This window comes from Triturus cristatus, chromosome 2_1, assembly GCF_964204655.1.
Source record: "Triturus cristatus chromosome 2_1, aTriCri1.1, whole genome shotgun sequence".
In the NCBI taxonomy this organism is placed as follows: Eukaryota; Metazoa; Chordata; class Amphibia; order Caudata; family Salamandridae; genus Triturus; species Triturus cristatus.
Window position 1 is genome coordinate 864,835,435 of NC_140581.1, and position 21,436 is coordinate 864,856,870.

The 21,436-nt window shown below is 42.7% G+C and overlaps 1 protein-coding gene across 2 annotated transcripts in view; it reads left to right on the forward strand.

Moving 5' to 3' along the window:
• FXN (frataxin) overlaps positions 1-21,436 on the forward strand; it is a 101,919-nt gene that overhangs the window by 35,157 nt on the left and 45,326 nt on the right. For both annotated transcript variants that reach the window (XM_085632987.1, XM_085632988.1), the window contains exon 2: positions 7,826-7,908. In XM_085632987.1, the coding sequence (XP_085489113.1) occupies positions 7,826-7,908 (83 nt within the window). The remainder of the gene's footprint in view (positions 1-7,825; positions 7,909-21,436) is intronic.

The following is a 21,436-nucleotide window of genomic DNA, read 5'->3' on the forward strand; positions in this document are numbered from 1 at the left end:
TCCCTATCTTCTTTTTCTATTTTACTTAATTTTTTTAATTCCAGTGCTTTTTTGATATATGGTTTTTCGTTGTTCTTTTTCTGCTATAACTTCTGCTCTCTTCACTCTCTCTCGTACTTCTTTCTCCCACATATGCACACAATCAAACATATCTTGTCTATTTTTTCTTTCAAATAAACACTACTCTACATATTGAACCTTTTTAAAATCAAATGACCCATTCACAGGCCATTGTTGATCAGAATCTTTCTTTGTGTATTTGTTCCACATTGTACTGTACATTATGGAAGACTTTTTTTCAAGCTTAATTTAGCACCACCAGAGCAGCAACACCACCTACGGAGTGTGCTGAGAACAGGCATGTTTCCCAAAAATGTGTAAAATATTATCACTTCAAATACTTCAAAAGGAGTAAAATCTCCACATTACCTGCCTTCATTTTTTGCAAAAAGTGAATCACAAATTCAAACAAAAAGCCCAGGCTTAACAAATCAAGAGTGCCGCTTTAGCGACCTTTCCAGACAGAATTCTCCAACTCCCACCTGCTGATCTCTAGTTGACCTAATGGTCACTACAAAAGTGCGCCAAATAAAACCCCAGCTGAGACCGGCCACCACCTGGAGGGTCAAATCGGGAAAACCGGAAAAGTCACGTCTTGCGCTTCCTCAGCACATTTCAAATCCTCCATCAAGACCACTCCTTCAGACGGCCGCGTCTCCAATGGGGTCCCACGATGGGCGCCAACTGTGGAAATATACCTTTTTAGGGGTACACTGGTGCAGGGTCCACGGGTTCAAAAACCAACAAAGTAGAGATCAGCACTGAGTAGGAATAAATAACAAGTTTATTAATCACTCATGAGTGGGACCACGTCCACACAGCACTCTCAAGTACTGAAGGAGGTAGTACACTGAAGTCACAGAACACAGGTCTTGTATATAGGTTTTCTGCTCAGTAAGCATGTGAACAGAAATAGGGAGAGCAAGTTTTGGAAATAGTTTTCAGCAAACCAGGGTAGATGAATAACCACTTGGTCAGGAAAGTGGGAGGGGGAGCAGGAGTGCTTATGGCAGCAGTAATTGATTGACAATTAACAGGTGTACTGGCAGCTACAAACTCTCTGCACGTACATTGATTTTAGCTGAGTCAGAAAGTTAACTAAAATTGATAGCACAAGCAGAGTGAAAAGACGAAAGAATTACGAAGGAAACTTAAATGGACACCACAGCCAAAATGTCTGCAGCTTATGCCAAGTAAAATATTACAGGTTTTCCACGGTGGGACCGGTACATTAATTTACTCTGTTGGAATGCATTATGGACTCAGTGGTTCTTTAGTTGAAAAGGAAGGGGAAACTGTCTCTTCGCACACAACTCACTAACTTATTAACTATGTGTGTATATAAAGTTTATATAAACCTGCATTCAAAAAATATTTATGCTGTTTTCTATAATTTGAAATAACCTTATTATATCCTTAAATCCTTACCGTATTCCACCTGGAGTCCCTATTTAGTGTCTAATATTTGCTGTGTATTTAAACAGAAGAGCAACTGGCCACAAGTGATTTGCATATGATTAAGACCCGGTTGAGGGTCGAAACATGCTATGCTTCTAGACGGATGAACTGCTGCACTAAAAAACCTTGTTCTGTGTACCAGGAGTGCGTGACTGTTCGTTTGGAATATTTGGGTGGTGACGTTCCACTATCAAGCCCAGACTCTCTTGATGTCCTTTAAGCAGCATTATCTTTAAAAAAAAAAGAATATATATATAGTTTGCATGGACCCCCCCCCTAAAAAAATATTTTATATGTGTGTAGATAGATAATACCACAAACAAGCATTTACAATGCAATCGGTCTCAAGTTTGGGACCTTATATGTATTTAGTTATGCAGCACATTAGCCTGGGTGCTGAAACATCTACTGTTCTTTAAGATGGAGAGAAAGTAAGCAACAAACTGCATGACACGCCAGGTATGGGAACACATGGAGAGAAATATTGCCTTACAGCGGGAAATGGTAAAGTCCAAAGCTAGCTCTGTTTTTAATATAAAATCAACACTTTCAGTGGTCATATCACTGAAAATACAAGATTTGAAAAAAATATTATGGTCTACGGGTGTTCATGGAAGACAATTTCTATGGACTGGAATCTAGAGAATGCTAAAGTGATTCTGGTATTTTACTGACCTCTGCTGGTCGTTTTCTATCAAGAAAGTTAAATAGAGGCATTTGCCAGAAAAATTAAAAAAAAGTCCCTCAGGAGAAAGCAATTCTGGTATTTTACTGACCTCTTCTGGTCGTTTTCTATTACAACAGTTAAATAGAGGCAGTTTAACAGACAAAAAGTCCCTAAGCGGAAACAGACAAGTCCTAGGGCTGATCTCCAGAGCCCACAAAGTACATACACATATAAGTATATAATAAGTATATACTAAAGTATATACAAGAGGTCTCGAATGCTCAACCTAAAAATGAATGGTAAAGACCTCCAATTCAATGCAACAATTGTGAAGGTCAACGCGTTGTATCACATGCCTAGTAAAGCCAAGCATGCTTAAAGGCATACATGGTAACGTCGTACAACCTATTGGAAGTAATAATCTAAGAACAAGATCCGGCAGTCAAATCCCTTTTATACAAGTAAAACTGGTTGATACAATAACCCCTAAAGCAAAAAGCTAGGAATGACTTCTAGAGAATTGTTATTTTCCTTGACTTTGAGAAATTCTTAATGCTGGTGTCTTATATTGCAGCACACTAGAATAAATCCCATACATCAGGTTTTTGGAATAATATGACACCAGTTCATGAAGTGTTCATAATGTTGCATTCACCCACCGAAATGTATATAAGAATACATGCTGAAATCCTATTGCTTTGGGCATTTTAAGAAAAGAATAAAGAAGGCATAGTAGGTAACAAGTACGACTTTCATTTGTATATGCAACACAATTAGAGCAAATATAGTTAATGCCATGCCTACCGAATAAGTTGACGTGTTTCACCCATAATACAGAACATTTCAACATGAGATTTCATCAGGACATAAAGTTTGGTACAACTTTACAAGTAACATTTGAGTTTGGATCGCAAGGTGATTGAACCTCATAATACCACTACAAATTGGAAATCCGCAGAGTCGCGTCACAGAAGTTGCGAGGAGCACATTTTCTCTTTTTGAACCATACAGTATAGTGCCTGCAGATAGAGTCTTTAGATATACAGCCAGGTAGGTGCTCAGTGTAATTATAGCATTCCTAGCTGAGACACACAGAGAAGATATGAACTCACACAGAAATCATCTATCAGCGCTTTCTTTGTGAGTGGCCCTGTATGTTTCAAAAAGAGAATGTGGTCCTTTTCACTTAAGTGATTTATCCAGTATTAAGATTAGAGTATTTTCAGGTGGTTATATCTACTTATGTACCTGTCCAAAATATTTGAATTCGTTTTCAGAGGATCGAGACAGAAGCAGCCTTTAATTGTATTGAACAAGCAAATAAGGTGGGGCTGTCTATGTTGAATGAGTGTTTTACAGCTTTCTTTGGGGTGATATGTGTGTCTTCCATAGTACACTCCATAGCTAAAGAAAGAGAGGCACTTAGGACCAGAACAGCTATAGAACAGTGATGCCGCCTTTGCCGTGGTTGCTTAAGGTGCAGTTTCACAGTGGGATGCGATCAGACATGACCTCGATACCCACTTCAGGGCAACACACACAACCTACGTTTCACAGAATCAGGAATGTCTGCATTGGATGCCTAACAGGGATAGAAACAGGGATAGAGGTAGCATTCCCTCTCGAAATAACTGCATTTGCACATTGTTAAATCTTCTATTTTCCCCATAGGCCAGCAGGTTTCTGACTGGTGTTTGTGCCCTCTTCTTACCACATTGTGTGTCAAGACAAATCACATTACCGCTCTGTACTTCTGGCCTCTCATTTTTATGAATTCAGAGCTCATACATTTGTTGGGCATTAACCACCATGCAAACAAGCTAGATACTTTAAGTTTGTTCAGGAGTTACCTCTTTAAAATCAAACGCTATGCTCTTAGAAAGACAGTGGAAAGTGAAATATATTCTGTGCTGATACCACATATAACGGAAACTGCTGTTTTCAAAATAATACACATTTTAAGTATGTGATTTAAACACTGCAATGGGAATAAAGCATATTCACTTACAGGGAAATTGCCTCCCTGCCAAAACACAGATGGCTGTGTTCGAAAGCAGCAGTAAATAGACTCTGCCTGGGCTTCTGCCAGTTCCAGTAGTAAATAGTCTCTCTCCTTCATAGGTTTGGATAGAATGATCTCTATGTGCGGCCAGTCTTTTGCCTGAAAGATGTTTCTGCTGCTATAAGGTCAGAGCAATATACAGCAATATATCTGAAATTCACAGATTATTGAACAGAATTAAATCAGGTTGCTTGACTTCCATGCAGAGCAATGAAGGCACTCTGGTTTGCAAAGAGAGAAATCAAGAAACTTTGTATAACTTGTTCCTGCCCCAATCCCTACTGCTGTCGAACCTTTCTTTGTAGCACATGCTCCAATCCCTACTGATGTAGAACCTTTCTTTGTGGCACATTCTCCAATCCCTACTGCTGTAGAACCTTTCTTTGGAGCACAAGCCGCAATCTCTACTGCTGTAGAACCTTTCTTTGTAGCACATGCTCCAATCCCTACTGCTGTAGAACCTTTCTTTGGCGCACATAATCCAATCCCTGCTGCTGTAGAACCTTTCTTTGGAGCACATCATCCAATCCCTGCTGCTGTAGAACCTTTCTTTGGAGCACAAGCTCCAATCCCTACTGCTGTAGAACCTTTCTTTGGAGCACAAGCTCCAATCCCTACTGCTGTAGAACCTTTCTTTGTAGCACATGCTCCAATCCCTACTACTGTAGAACCTTTCTTTGGAGCACATCATCCAATCCCTACTGCTGTTGAACCTTTCTTTGGAGTACATGTTCCAATCCCTACTGCTGTAGAATATTTCTTTGTAGCACATGCTCCAATCCCTACTACTGTTGAACCTTTCTTTGGAGCACATCATCCAATCCCTACTGCTGTAGAACCTTTCTTTGCAGCACATGCTCCAATCCCTACTACTGTAGAACCTTTCTTTGTAGCACATGCTCCAATCCCTACTACTGTAGAACCTTTCTTTGGAGCACATCATCCAATCCCTACTGCTGTTGAACCTTTCTTGGGAGCACATGTTCCAATCCCTACTGCTGTAGAACCTTTTTTTGCAGCACATGCTCCAATCAGTACTGCTGTCGAACTTTTCTTTATAGCACATGCTCCAATCAGTACTGCTGTAGAACTTTTCTTTGTAGCACATGCTCCAATCCCTACTGCTGTAGAACCTTTCTTTGGAGCTCATCATCCAATCTCTACTGCTGTAGTACCTTCCTTTGGAGCACATGCTCCTCAGAATTGCCCTGGTCTGGACGGTCGCCACCTCCTATCTAAGATGAGTGCAGTGCCTTATGTACACAGTTTGAAATTGAATAAACATTGGATCTACAGTCCCACGATCAGATCACACCACGATCAGATCACACCACATACATTGACTCCTTGTCAAGGAGCAGACGCATTTTAACACTGTGCCTTGTTCACATGGCCGTGCTCTAGATGCCTCCCAACTCCTCCAGTCCTTTCACCCTGCCAGACGCCTTTAATCAAGTCAGCCAGCCTGTCTAAATCTCCTGTCTGCTGGACAGTTGGACAGTGCGTAATTTGTAAAAAAAAAACAAAAGTGCCAGGGCTCTCGTCGGGAGGCCACTACAGCCTGCACTACAAAATTCCCCAGCTATGCTGACAATGATAGTAACTAAACAACTGCTAACCATCACACTCCTATAAGTGTGACAATTTGGGTTATTTCAGGCCCCCAAAGCCATAAGAATGGCTTAGGCAGCAGGTCATAGTAATTTTTAATGTATATTGCATTAATAATTAACTGTTGTTATGGTCATCTCTAAATTAGTTAGACAGCGCCAACTTGTGACAGACTGTCACAAGCGCCGGTGTTGACACTTAAGCGCTGGTGCCGAGCACCGGAAACCACCAGCTCAAATTAAGCACTGCTGCTGGATTATTCAGACAAAGGTTTTCAGCCGTGATTTCTCCATGTAAAAACTCTGCACTTTGGATCAACCACCATGAGCACTTGAGACTCTAGTCAGATTTCATGAAGTTCCAAAAGTGCTTCAGAATTCCCTGTTTCACTCAGCCTGTGACTAAAAATCTACATTGAGATTATGGATTTGATGTCTAAAGGTACTTTGCGGTAACAAAGCCTGTGATTTGTAAAATGGCATTTACAGGTCAGAAAAATCATACTAACTCATACATTTCCAAAAAAGAGGGGGGGTGAGAGGGGCATCCTAATTGTGGGTCGCAGTGGGCTGTGTCAGTGTTTTGTTACCTCCACTGCGGTCACAATCCATTGATAAGTTACGGGCACTCGAGTTGAATTGGTAACTGATTTGAAAAAGGGATACTGTCCATGTGGGAGAGTTTCCCCTAGGGAAGTGTGTCACTTGGCATCAGGGAGTGTAGGTTGTAGGTTAGGTGACAATTGCGTTCTTCCCCCATTGACTTCCCTTTATATTAACATTTTATTTTAAAAGCACCAGCTAGCCATTCAAGTAACATGGGTGGCTTTTTAAATTTTTTTGCATGGTAGAAATGCACATGCAGGGATGGAGGACTACTGTCCTCCAAAAGCCTACATCCCTTTGTTTGAAGCCTTTCGTAGAGGGTCGCAAAATATGAACTGCTTCATATTAATGAGGCAAGAGGTTTTGTGACTACCTTTGAATGAACATTTTGAGATGCAACCAATTAGTACATCAGCAGCGTCGCAGGTTGTCAAAAGTCAGTGTGCAGTTTACGTATGTTGTCCAATATTATAGCACTATATTGTCCACTTATATAGCAGGCCCTTATCTTTTAGTTTCACTTCCTCTGGAAACATTGTGTATATCAGACCATTCGTCTGGCCACCTAACGCTTCCTAATCAAAACAGTCGCAGATAAACAGCAGGAATCTGCATGAAAACTAGGCCTGGGCGGTGAACTTTGCTCCATTCGCGGAGTTTTCTGACCTCCACACTCTGCGGAGCTCGCGGAGTGCAGAAAACTCCGCTTCGCGATGTGAAGCAGAGTTTTTTCCCAGCTCGTGATCGCAAAGGATACGTTTGTGATCGCGAACGGTAAGTTCACGAGTGCAGGCTGCCGCTCGGGTAGAATTTCTACCCAAGTGGCAGGAATACCAGCACAAACTGCAGTTCGCACTGCACTCCGCCACTCGCGGAACTTCGCTGAGTTATTTTGTAACTTTGCGGAGTTCCGTGTAGCAAAACTCCGCGAACTACGCCCAGGCCTGATGAAAACAATGATTCCCACACACTCACAATACCCATTATTTCTTCACCGCCGAATTAAGGGGACCCATGGTAACAATTGATTCTGGGTGGGGAAATAAGAAGTATTATCCCAGGGCATTCATAACTGAGGCCAAACTGTGCAAATTAGCAAAGACCATACTCGCTGTACGCTCCTTTGTTTGTGCTTCTCTGCATATTGCCTGTCTGTCAGTTTGTTTACAGTGACCAAAGCCCCCAGGTCTGCTTTACATTGCAACAGTAATTACTCAACTGCAGATTTCTGGGTGTATGTGTTTGGTAATAGGGTCTACGGCTTACTCCAAAGCTTGTGATACTGAAGTCTTGTCTTTCATAGAGTATGTATTGCGATAAAAATGATTCTGAGTTGTTTTTTATTGGGATTCTAACATTCAGAACTTGGAGCGCCATCAGAATGCGGCACATGGGCATAGTCTTGTAAGAAGCTCGAGGAAAGCAGGAACCTCAAGTATCTCAAGGTAATGAGCCCTTTGACATCTGTAGATCTATGTTTTCTGTGTATTTGATTTTCACCTTTCTTCTTTCTCTAGTAAGAATCACATGCTCATATTGTAGAAAAGGAATAAGGAATAAGACATGCATTGTAAACTTTCATAGTACAGCAACGCTGGGAATTTCTTTAGAAGCGAGCGGTCTTCTGAATTAATGGTGTTACTACAGAATTTGCGAATTTGAGTGGTCAGAAATACTTTTTAAAATAAATTCCCCTTCCTACTGAGGACTGGGTTTCTGCACATCAGTGCAACGTCACTAACACATAATCAAAATTTTAGTTCCTGTTATGTATGAAAATATTTGTGCCAATTATCACCATAACATTTACTTACATTTGCCTACTATCATTCCTGAGATATAGGCCATCAACCAGGACTCTTCAGCCATCTCTGTCCTGGCCTTTTCTTTCAGTCTGACTCCAGGTGTAACCCATCTCCTTGCAGACAGCCTCAAGGTCTTGGCGTCAGGTGTTTCTCGGCCTTCCTCTTTCCCTTGAGGGTTCCAGGTCAGGCTTTCCCTGATGGTGTTTGATGCAGGCTTGTGGAGGGTTTGACCTAACCAGCCCCAGTGTCTTCATGATTTCTTCATGTTCGGGGAGTTGAAAAGTCTGCTGCATTAGGTCGTTGTTGCTGATGTTGTTTGGCCAGCGGATTTGGAGGATTTTCTTTGCACAGGTGTTGATAAAGTTCTGGACCTTTTTGGTCACTGAAGTTTCTGCTCCATACACAAGGACCAATTTTGCATTGGTGTTTAAGGTCCAATTATATATTTTTTAAAAGTTGTATAGTAACTCCGGCAAACTTACCTCTGTGTAAAAATCACATTTCTGACTATTTCGGAATTCACAGATTATTCCAGAAGTACTTGTGCAAAGCTGGACAGTCACAGCATTCCAGGAAAGGTTCTGGAATTTGATTACAGATTCTAAGTTCCTCCCATACAAAGGCATTTTTGCTTGTACTGGTATGTACATTTGCACATACATAAATACTTTGCAAAAGTCAATCAGTACTTTGGAACATTTATTTTACAGGACAATACTTTCCTTGTTGAGACATTACCCTATTTTTACCCTGGACCCCCTACCCTACCCAGGTTAGGATTGTGCCTTGCAAACGTATGCAAATCGTCAAAGACACAGGATCGTAGGTGTTCAACTTAATGCCACGGTATCCTTGCCCTGGAACATCCAGATTTCTCACAGAAAGTATTACACAATACTTGTAAATTGCGTATGTATAAAATGCTTTATAAGTATAGGTTAGTGTATAAACTGCTTTGAGAATTGCTCCCTCAGACAAGAACATTCATATTTCTTGCTTTAGCATCTCTGGTGCTGAAATTGATCTTTTTAGACTCCACCCATTTGTAGGATAGCTGCCAGCTCATCCGCTTCCCTTTCCTCTTCCGAGTCATTTAGGACAATTTGGTAGGGCGTCTTTAGGATCGCCAAGAATGAGTGAACGTATTTATAGTGAGCACTCTAAAAGAAAATTGTAAACTGTTACCAACTTTATTGTGGACGCTTTTCACTCTGGCTTTCGGCCAGTGCTTGATTAGTGCCAGCACTTGATTGTCAGCTCCGACTCTAGTGACACATGGTGGTGATGCCTTTTTAATTTAGAGATGAGCACAACAACCGTGTTTATTATGTCAATATACATTGAAAGTGAATATTAACAGCCTCTTATGCCATTATTATTGCTTTGTGTGGCCTGAATAAATTTGAATTGTCATGCTTGTAGGAGTGCGATGATTAGGTGTTATGTTGCTGCCATTGGCGGAGTTGGTAGGGTATGGGTGGTGCAGGCTGCAGTGGTCTTCCAAGAAGAGCCCTGGCACTTATTTTTTCAGGAATTTAAGCACTGCTTTTGACCTATTCATAAAACTGCCTCTGCTAAAGTATTTTGTAAACAAAGTAGGGTCCTTGTAAGTGATCAATCCAGTAGCCAGTAGTGTAGATTATGTAGGTTTATTCAGTCACAAGTAAGATGCCACTTAATGGTTGTGTCTGGAAGTGTTTTTTGTATTTTTTATTTTATTTTTGGCTGTCAACCTCGTTGGAGTCAGTGTGACATCAAACGTAAGCCGACAATGATCCTGTGTGTGACTTCCATTTTAGATTCATTTTTACACATTTACTGCCCTCCTTCGCCGGGAAGGTGAGAGGATCACATGTGAGTTTAAAAAAGTTTCAAGCTGCAAAACCATATTTACAGGTAACTAGATTGAGCGTGAAATCATGTTTAGATTTGCATGCTGTTCATATGAAATGTAATAGCATTCTTCCCATAGGGAGGGTTTGAAGAGGGAGTAGTGCTAAATACTTACTTTTAACTAGTCTGACTTACTGTAGTCTCCTTTTGTGCTTGGGTATCTACACAGCAGTATTTATTAAAAGTATGTTTTGAAGACCATGTTGCAACATTGCAAATGTCTTTTAATGAAGAACTGCCAAGAAACGGCAGTATAATACCTTTCTTTTGTGTAAGTATATGCCCTTGGTTTAATATCTAGTTTTTAGGTCGAGCCTAGAGTCCACGCGCATGCGCTGCTCTGCGATGCATACAGTGTTCTCTCTGTGTATTTTGGCCAGGCCCACCAGTTTTCATTGGTTCTTTTATGTGCCGTTTGGAAATCCTTCGTTTTGTATGGTGCATGGCTTACATTTGTCCCACCTCTTGGTGTGTTGTTAACACCCATGGCTACTGGTCCGATTACTTGTAGGCGTTGCACCACTGCCCTTTTATGTTGTTTTGGCAGACTATTTAATTATTATGCCTCAGCTATCCTGTTATTCAGCTGCAGTTGTCCCTCCCACCCCCTCACGTTTCCCTGCATGCCCTCCCACTCCCCCTGGTGCTCCCCTCCCGTTTTCTATTTCTGTCCCACTTCCCTTGGTGCCCCCGTCTTGTTTTTTATCATTGTAGTTTTATTGTCCCGTTTTGCTTTTACTTCGGTGGCCATTGTCTCGTTTTTTTTGGGGGGTTGGGGGGGTTGTATACAGTAACTCTGGTGGGGAGAGTCACGGACACCCCATTGGCCGATCCCCACCGCACTTAACCGGGATCCCAGCCACGGCACTCCTCATGTTGCTGCCCCAGCTTTTGATTCAGGTGTTGTCAGCCGCCCCACCACCTTTTTTAACTTTCCAATTTAGTGTCTTACAGAAGGTCAGGACCCAGGCAATCAAAATGACATGTGTTCCTTTCGGGATTGTTCCTTGTGGTGTCCATGAACACACGTCACTGTGCAGCCCCCACCCTCTCTCCAAAATGGCTTTTCCCGACGCTTGATCATACATGTTATGTGATCGGTCTATTAAGTACGGCTTTACGAATGGGCGTGTGGTATAAGTTTTAGTTTTTGGTTGCTTAAATAGTGTAAAAATATTTATGTTTAAATAGTGTGTTCCTTTCAGGGTTGTTGCTTGTGGTGTCCATTAACACACGTCACTTAACAGCCCCCACCCTCCTCTCCAAAAGGGCTGTCCCTGAAGGTTGCACACAAAAGTTATTAGATCTGCCTATTAAAAACGGCACTTTAAATGGGCGGTGTGGACCACTTTTTAGTGTCATTATGCTTAAATAGTGCACAATATTTCTGCTTAAATGGTATACAAATATTTCTGGAACCGAATACTACATTCTCGCCGGCACTGTTTACTCATTAACAGAAGGAAATACCGGTCCCATGTGAACTTTTAGTTTCAAGCCAATCGGAGAATCATTATAATTAAATTGCAGCTAAATTCGAATTATTTGTGAAAACGAGCACGGGTTCTCGCAAAAGAGTAAGTTAGCATGTGTGTTAACTATCGTTCCTGGAGTTTGCTTTCCCAGAAGGAGATAGGCAGTCCTGTACAGCGCTTGTTTCCATTGCTATCACTACTCCGCTCCGCTCTGACGTCATTCTATCATTAGATAACATGCGCTTAGGGGCTGAGTGTTCACGCAGTGTTGACTCACCTTCTTTGCAGTGACTTCCACTGTAGAACAGTACAGCGTCTCCAGGTACCCTGCCACCCGCACAGAGCCCCAGCCATAGAGTGAATGGGTCTTTAAGAGGTGCAGCCCCCCACACTGCATAAGGTGTGAGCAGGCAGTGTCATAACGCTCAGTGTCATCGACTGCATACATGTATATTAGTGTAGGTGAAAATGATCCTCCACGGAGTCACACCTGCATCTGCATCCCTTGTATCTTTCAGCTTTACGCGGTGTGGTTATCTGCTTATTTCTCCTCTACGTTGGTTTTCGCTGCTACTTGAAGACGGTTACAGGAAAAGCTATTTTTGTGTCTTTCTCATGTTTTTGACTCAAGAAACTGCTTCATTTTTTTTGTAAAGAATTCTAGCCATTTTCTTCCCGTGGTTTTAGCGCAGGGATGTTTATATAGGCTCTGAATATCCCCATGAACAGTTTGCCTTTTGACTGGATCAAAATGCCTTCGGATGTAATAACACACTCTGTGCTAACTTTGTACTAGCCAATTTAGCCCGGAATGCTATACATCAGAGTTTTTTGTTTAGTAATTTCGAAGGCAGAGTAAAATTTGTTTTCTGTCTTTAATTTTAACACACAAGAAAGGGCACTGGGGGGGCAGGGTTGGTGAGAAAGGATTCTTTCTGTGAAGCATCTTAAAAGAGGCCACACATCTAATTAGAACCAAGCGAAAGTAACAAGCATCTGAATTGCTGGGTTGAAAGTGCATTAACAAAGTGTGGGATTTGGTCATCTTTTATTTTAGATTATGGAATTTCATGGAATTTCATATATTTTTGAAGTGAGGTGCACATAACCTAAAACTGATTTCCCATGGCTACAGGTTTAGTAATTTATTCATCCTACGATGCTATCCTACCTCCATCATAGTCTGTGCTGGCCCAGTCCCTCCCAATATAAGCACAGCACCATCTCAGCATCGATACAGCACCACCTCCTCATCAGTGCACCACCAAATCAGCACCAGCGCAGCCCCACCACAGCATTAGCGCAACGCCATGTCTGCAGCATCACCTCTGCACCAGTGCATTAACTTTGCACTAGCGCAGCACCAACTCAGCATCACTGGGTTCCACTCAACACTACCTGAGCACCAGCAAAGCACCACCTGAGCACCACCACAGTATCACTTGGCATCACCTCCGCACCAACACACCACCATCTCAGCACCACTCGGCACCACCTCAGTATCATTCAGCATCACCTCTGCACCAGCACACCACTACTTCAGCATCAATCCGCACCACCTCAGCCTGCCCTCGGAATCTGGCATCTGTTGATTCTCCCCTAGTGTCCATCCGCTGCTCGTGTTGTAATTCAGGTACTATTTACCAACCTCCACCCTCCCAATGTTTATATTTCCCCTGCTCCCACATAATAAAAATAAGTTATAACAAGCATTAGAAAAGGCAGAAAGACGTTGCCAGCATTGGAAAGAGAAAAAAAAAATGACATTTTTAATGTTCATTCTTTTTTTAATAGGGTCATTTTGTTGTACATAATGTCTTCTGTGTTATTTCTACAGTAACAAAAATACTTATAACACTTTTTTATTGCAACGTTTTAACATTCTGCACAGCAGCCACACTACTCTACAATAAATCTTAAAAACATTGGCAGAGTCAATAGCTCTGGCTAAACACTTATAAGGACCTAAACACGAGACCTATTGGCTATGCCAATGCTTGTTTGTTTTGTAAGTGGTAGCATAAATGAATTGTTTGTACAGGTCACCTTGTCACAGTACCTTTGGTGACTGCTGCTCCTAATGTATGGTGGGGTGTGTCATGAAGAATTGTTTACATTTTCTAATGGTTACGTCTCCTAAATGTAATGGATAATAGCTCTTCTGTTTGTAGGGCCCTTTCTGCTGTTAGTTGGATTCTGAAAGAATGACGCTAATTGTATTGGCATGAAAAAGTGATACTATCTTTGGAATGAAAGTTGGATCATTTTCTCCCTACTAATTTGTCTTTGTGAGCTGTTAGTGCTTGTAACTCATTAACCCTTCTTAAAGATGTAATCACTAGTAGAAAGGCTGCCTTTGAGGTAAGATATTGTAAAGCTGCCTTAAGCGTTCGATTAAAAGAGTCTCCCTAAACTCTTATGCACCATACAGAATACCTGCTACCCGATCCCGGAGGCAATATTTGCTAAATTAGATGGTGGCTTGCGGGCCTTGCTGTGGTGTGGTGGGCACCCCAGGATAGCGCTGTTGACTCTCCAGCGTAACCCCTACAATGGTGGAATTGTCCTCCCAGACATGCAGGCCTATTATTGGGCAGCCGATATGGTGTCCATAAACGACTGGCTGTTTGTACCGCAGGCTCACTCTACCCATAGGCTGGTGTGAGAGTAGTTTGCCAACCTGTCCTGTCTTTACTACCTCTATGGTGGGAAGGGGGTTCGGCAATTGCTACAGGCGTCACAGGTGACTGTGGATGCCTGTCACAAGGCAACTAGACGTATCGGCTGGGGAGGAAAGATTACGCGGGCAACGCCGATTTGGGAGGGCGCATAGATGCGCGAACTGGGCAAGCTCCGGGGCTTTGTGGCATGAGACTTACTGGGAATCTCCTAAATAGGAAATCAATTGGAAGAGGGTGCCTTGATGCCCTCTTCGTCCCTACAGAGGGAATAGTCCATGCACCAGAATTAATATCTTAAGCACGCGCAACTGCAGCACGCTTGGCAAGTGAAGAAATAGGGGGACCTAGATCTGCCGGAGTTTGCCCCATTGGAGGGAAGGTTGCTGCTTAACGAGCTCGCACAGAGGGCTGTATCTCACCTATAAGATGCTAAACAATAATATGCTGGACACACTGACATAGTTGAGGGCCAGATGGGAGGTAGATGTCAGCAAATTGAAGGATGTCGACTAGGAGGCAGCCCTTATGCACCCAAGAGAAGTGGCTATAAAGTCACGGCTGCGCCTGATCCCGATATTGCAACAGGTATATTATGATTGGGACCGCCTACATCACATTGGGAGGACGGCTTCTCCGGGCTGCCTGCGAGGTGGAGGTGGCAGAGGTACTTTTATACACATGATTTGGAGTTGCTCAGCTATTCAGGCATACTGGTAATGGGTGGTGAAGAGCTTAGTCGGGTGCTGGGCATAGACATCCCTCTTGAACTTAACTACGTTCTGCTGGGGGTCCCAGGAGATGTGGATGTTCCTAGAATGTAGCTTCTTTTCTGTAACTTGGGGCTGGTAGTGGCTAAACGGGATGTGGCGCGCCACTGGGTTGTACCGGAGGTCCCTACCATGGCAGAGTGGAAATCAGGGATGGATCTTTATATGGCTGCTGAAAAGGTCACATACAATAGTAGGGGATGCCCACGTAAATTCTTCAAGGTTTAGGGAGAGTGGATTAAGCACTACAGTCTATGCCCCTTGGATGCCACACTGACTCCCTCACGATGATGCCTCTTCTTGGTGTACACTGTGATGCCATAATCATTTCGTACTGTGATTTATTTGTTTTGAAACTTGTTGCCAGGTGCTTATTTTTTGTGACCAATGACATGTATTATCTCCTCTGTTTTTTTAATTTATTTTGAAAATGGACTCCCTCCCACAATTGTTGCAAAGGGTAGAATTTCGAATTGATAATGGGCTCTATTCATTACAAACCTTAGATATTTGAAATGTGCTAGATGCATTGGTATTTGAAACTATGCATCCTTGAGGTTGATTGCTGTCATTATAGTCCAGTAAGGAAGTGACCTGCCAAAAAGTAGTTCTTTCAAAACATTGCATCTTCATAAACCTGTGTACAGAGCACAGGTCCAGTGTAAGTCTTGGAGTTAAGTCTTACTTGGAAATAAGAGGTATACCAAGGATACTCCTGTGTCCAGTTCCTGTAATGGCACTTTTCAATTGCCTGCTTCAAGAGTAGTTCTTGTACGTCTTGAGGATCTGTTTTTGCTGTGTCTTGACTCTTGGTGGTTTCCTCATGAACTCTGTATATTGATGCACCGGATTAGATTCAGTACCTATATGTCTGGTGTTATAGACCACCATTGTTTTAAAGTGTATTACCACAGTTTGGATGTTGTGAGGGGCAGGATTGAAAATATTTGCTGGTAGACATGGAGCATGTTGGGTATTGGCCTCTACTTTTGCTTCTGCTTCGAAAAGGTTTGCGTTTGATGGGTTGATTGGTGCCAAAATCCTCCGTCTTGTAAGTAACTGCCTTGTGTTGCCTTTCAAAAGACATACAGGGTTGCCTTCTGTTTTTCTCTTAAATCTGCAGGACATCCTCTTTTGAAGGATCATCTAATTTTTAGAGCCCCTTTGCTTTTGCTTTGTCATTAGTTTTTTTTAATCTGTTCTAATGAGTTTTCTACTTGTGTTCTGAACAAATTATCCTCAGTAAAAGGCATACAATTAATATTAATCTGCATTTCTGATTTATTACTGGAAATGCGCAAATATGCACGTCTATTACTGATTTCAAACACCTATTAGCAATGTTCTTTCCTTCTTCAAAAGTAGATTTCCCTCTCTCTTTCAGCTCTTCTGGAAGATGCCAACAACTCCCCCACTTCTTCCCACTGTTACTGTGCATATCTATTCAATAAGGCATTCGAACTGCAATGAGTGGCAACTGCCATTTAAGTTATTTTTCTTACCACCTGTAATTGTTTGTTAAGGTTTCATGTGGTGGGCCATGATTGGCTGTTCCCTTTTCCTGGATGCAGCAGGTATCAAGAAGTATGCCTCTGTGGGATTTTATGTACTGAGCATCTTCCACTGAGGACTTATATTTTCTCAAGCCTTTTGGTGGTTCTGTTCTGGTCTGACTTGTTTTAGGAACGCCTCTTTCCCTTGCTGATTTTTGCTTAGTAAAATAGAAATGTACTGGTGTTTTCTGTGTTTAGATGTCCCAAGTGAGAAACTATCATCCTCTTGCAGCTTTCTTAATTATGTTATGACATATTGCTATATCGGAATTTTACCAACCACTTTGTGTAGATAGTGCACCCATTAGGTCCTGAAGAAATGCCACGGATCACACCAGACCACTGTGCATGAAACATGTCGACCATGAGAGTAGAGCCTAGCTCCACTGGACCATAAAGTCAGAGAGCGGCCACTCTATTTGCTTTTAAGAAGGTGGATAGCCAGCCTGAATAAAAGCCTTATTTGCACTATCCAACCTTTTTTAATATCACTTACTTTCAGCGCATCTACACCACCTAGACCTCTCACACCCACAGCACCATACGGCAAGGAACAAAAGATCTCCGCTAAAAAGCCCCTTTACAGGTGCCCGTTTGGTATTGCAGCGCCGACCCGACGAGGAGCAGGTCCAAATGATGAAGCATGACACCTAGCTTGCTGGGTGTATGAGGACTCTAGTTCCAACTAGGAGGATTCTCCTCCACCACCTTTTGTATTGTATTGTATTAAAAATGTATAAAGCGCGAACTGTCACCCTACTGGTATCCTGCCACTGAGACTTAAAAATGGAACCCCCATGGACAACGACCAGTTTATCAATGGGAAGCAATATGTTCAGCCTTTGGGAACAGCCAGGTTTTCAGACTCTTCCTAAAACATGTCAAAGACTCAGCCTGTCTGATGTTCTGAGGCAGCTCATTCCACAGGCGTGCGGCCGCAACACCAAAAGCTCTGCCTCCAGACCTGGACCTCTTAAATCTGGTAGTCAGTATCAGATTTGCGCTGGAGGTGCGGAGCTGCCTCTTGGGCGTATACCAAGTAAATTTCTCCTGCATCGGTACAGGGCCCAGTCCATGTACTGCTCTAAACACAATACAAAGAGATTTAAAGCAGACCCTTTCCTTAATCGGCAACCAGTGAAGATCCCTCAAGGCCATCACCGTAGAGGACCTGCGCTCTCTATTTAGCGCCAAGTTTGCTGCTATAGACTGGACTCTGCAACCCCTGCAAGATGTATTGTGGTGCTCCCAGAAACAGGGAGTTGCAGTAATCCAGTCTACTCAGAATTATACTCCTTACTACAAAGGGGTCTCGTATCACTAGGCAGTAGTGGGAGACTCTGTGGAGCCGATTAATTAATAACCTGGTGCAGAGATCACCACTTTGCCACGGGTTCTTATCAAGTAAGGAGGAATCAACAGTGGAGCGAAGTACAAACCATAGGTAATTTATTAGGCATTCAGAATGGGTCTCCATTCAACGAGCACCATGGAGTTACTCAAGGAAAGGAGCACACTTGAACAATGGCTACATTGGTTTTTATAGGGAAGATCACAAACCAGGAACGCCCAGAGGTAAATAGAACTTTGGAAAGAACACACAAATGAGCTAAGGCAAGAATCTGACAGCCTCGGTGTTTTGTGCAATTTCTACGTTTTAAGGCGGAACAACAAAATGTGCTATTCTGAGTAGACTTTACTTAAGGATTAACTATTGCTTGAAAACCTTCGAGCAAGCTGACTCTGCATGTTTACGCAGCCTACAATGTCTCAACTTTAGCTTTGTGACCTAATGTTTATGCAGGTACCATCAGGGACAGAATCAGGCTGAAAACAGATCAAAGGTGATTATGAATGAAGCACAGCTAAATTAAGAAAATGAGAGATTCAGATTTTAAGGTTTCACAACTCCATCTGGAGGTTATCATCTACCAAGACCCCCAGAGTGCGCACCGTTTTAACTGGTGCCAGAGGTTCGTTCTCGGGGGTAAGTCTAAACTCCAAAGGAAGATGCTGAGGCATTCTAGTGGTAGAGCAGTATATCACCTCTTTTTTTCCCCCATTGAATTGCAGGGAGTTCTTCCTGAGCCAGCTGGCGGTCTGACGCATGCATTCCTGAAACGCAACCAAAGACATCGCTTGTTTCCCTTCCAGGGAAAACACCAATTGGGTGTCATAAGCGTAGTTGATCACATCAATTCCAAATGACTTAATAACAGGAATCAAGGGAAGCAGGTAGATATTAAACAAGATAGGGCTGATCGCAGAGCCCTGCGGCACCCCGTAGCGCACCGGGGACTTGCTAGAGGTGAACGATGTCATAGTCATGACCTGTTGTCTCCCTGATAGATAAGACTTCAGCCACTTCAAAGCCTGCCCTTTCACTCCTATCTTTTCCTGCCTTTCCACCAGTACCGTATGGCTCACCGTGTCGAATGCGGCCGACATATCCAGTAGTACTAACAAAGAAGGATTTCCATTGTCGGCACGCATTTGTAGGTTGTCCAATACGGTTGCCAGAGCTGTTTCAGTACCGTGGCCTGGACGAAAGCCAAACTGGTCCCTATCCAGCAGATGGTTAACCTCAAGATAGCAAGATAAAGTTTTGCTAACTGCTTTTTCCAGAATTTTAACCGGATATGGCAGGAGGGAGATGGGTCTAAAATTAGCTGGAACTGTAGGGTCCAGAGAGGATTTCTTGAGCAGGGGGGTCACCACTGCTTGCTTCCATGCCTCTGGAACCACTCCTTCTTTCAAAGACTGACAGCATATCTGCCTCAGCCAGGGGAAGATTTCTTGCCTAAACTCCTTCCAGATCCTGTGTGGAAGAGGGTCTAGGGGCGATCCCGAAGAAACACTTTGGGCCACGCTATTAAAAAAGTCCTCCGTAAGAGGTTGAAAGTGCTCCAGCGAACTTTCTACCCGAGAATCTCCTCCTAGCGACTGAGGTGAATCAGCCTGACCGCTTATATTACTTGAATCAAGACCTCCAACAATTTTGGAGATCTTCTCATTGAAATGGGTAGCAATCTCATCGCAAAGTTTTTGTGATGCGACCACCTTATTGCTCGTACAGGAAAGACTGGACTGGTCCCTAAAGATATTAAAAAGTGATTTTGTACTGTTAGGCGCTTGCAGAATAGACTTGGCGTAGAAATCTGCTTTTGACCTGGAGATAGACTCCTTGTACCGGGCCTGTGCCAACTTTAATTCTTTCTTATCCAGCTCTAAATAAAACCTTCTCCATTTCCTCTCGGCCTTCTTGCATGTAGCCCGCATTAATTTCAGCTCCTCACTATACCAAGGGGCTGAACTTTTCCTCCTATTCTTAATTCTTTTTACTGGGGCTAGCAAGTCCAGTGTTCCAGTTATGTAACTGCAATATGCTTGAAAATTATTTTCCACTGAGTCATTAGGGGTTAAGAGGTTCTGATTAAATGTCAGGTCTGTTCTGTTTCTTATTACCTTGGTCCACTCTCTACCCTTTCGGTAAGTTACTGACTGATTATTATTGTTGTTCACTGGACCAGGCAACATAATCCTAAAATGGATTAGAAAATGATCAGTCCAGCTTTGAGGCAAAATAGGCAACCACCTCTGTCTCGGTATGATTGGCGAACAGGAGATCTAAAACATGCCCTCCTTAAAGGGTTGGCTGTTGCACCAATTGGTACAGACTGATATTCTCACATGTTTGCCTTAGATCTCTCAAATGGTTGCCTAGGTTCCCGTTGTCCCATAAGTTAAAATCACCCAATAAAATCATTCTTGAATGTGTTAGGGTCAGGTTGGTAATAGTGTCAAGTAATGCTTAATATTAGGTATCTAAACCTGGAGGTCTATAACAGACCATCCCAGTTAATAGCCTACTTTTGGCCTCTTGCAATGAAAAACCCAATAGTTCGATCCCCGCAACATCATCTACCCCTAGTGGTGCAAAGTCCCATTTTTCTTTAAAAATCACCCCAACCCCCCCTTCCTCTTCTCCCCGCAGCCCTTGGTTTATGGAACATTTTATAGCCATCTGGGCAAGCAAAGCCCATTTGTAGATGGGAGTCAACGTTAGTCCATGTCTCTGTTAGGAAAAGGGCATCCAAGTCCATGTCCTCTAACATATTAGATATCTCTTGATAATGCTTCATCAGAGACCTGCTGTTGATCAAGCCACAGTTTAAAATGTTTTTATCATGAACAAGAGCATCTTGGTGTTTCCCCCATGCCTCCTTTTCACCTATATTAAGCAGTTGTTCCCTGGAATATCTAATCCTGTCTTGACCTTGATTCGGACAGGCAGCATGATCACTTTATCCTCCTCGAGGAACTGCATACCTGTTGTGACTAGAGTACATAAACATATCCTCAGGCACTGCATAATTATTCTGTCTAAGGGTCACCACTTTTTTCATCCTTGGCCAACAGGCCCACTGTGCATGATCGCATTGTTTTAGGAAAATATTTACTATCGTTTTCTAAACATTTATGATTGTTTTAAAAACCTATCGATTTTAGAAGAAACCCTGGAGTGACCACTCTAGTATATTAGACCTTTATTTCCCCCTGCAAATTAGAGGAGAATTCCTTGTACGCTGATACGGGGTCCTGCATGCGGAATCTTCGACACGCAGCGGTCTGACATCCCTTGCACAGTGTCATCCTCGGAGCAGAGACGGGGTCCTTAGTTCTCTACCATCAGGTGAGGGGGTTGGTTCTTCCCTAGGGGATTCTTGGCTACATACATATTTGCACATATACATGCTACACCTACATATTAGGCTAGGTACAATTAGGCAAAATACGTA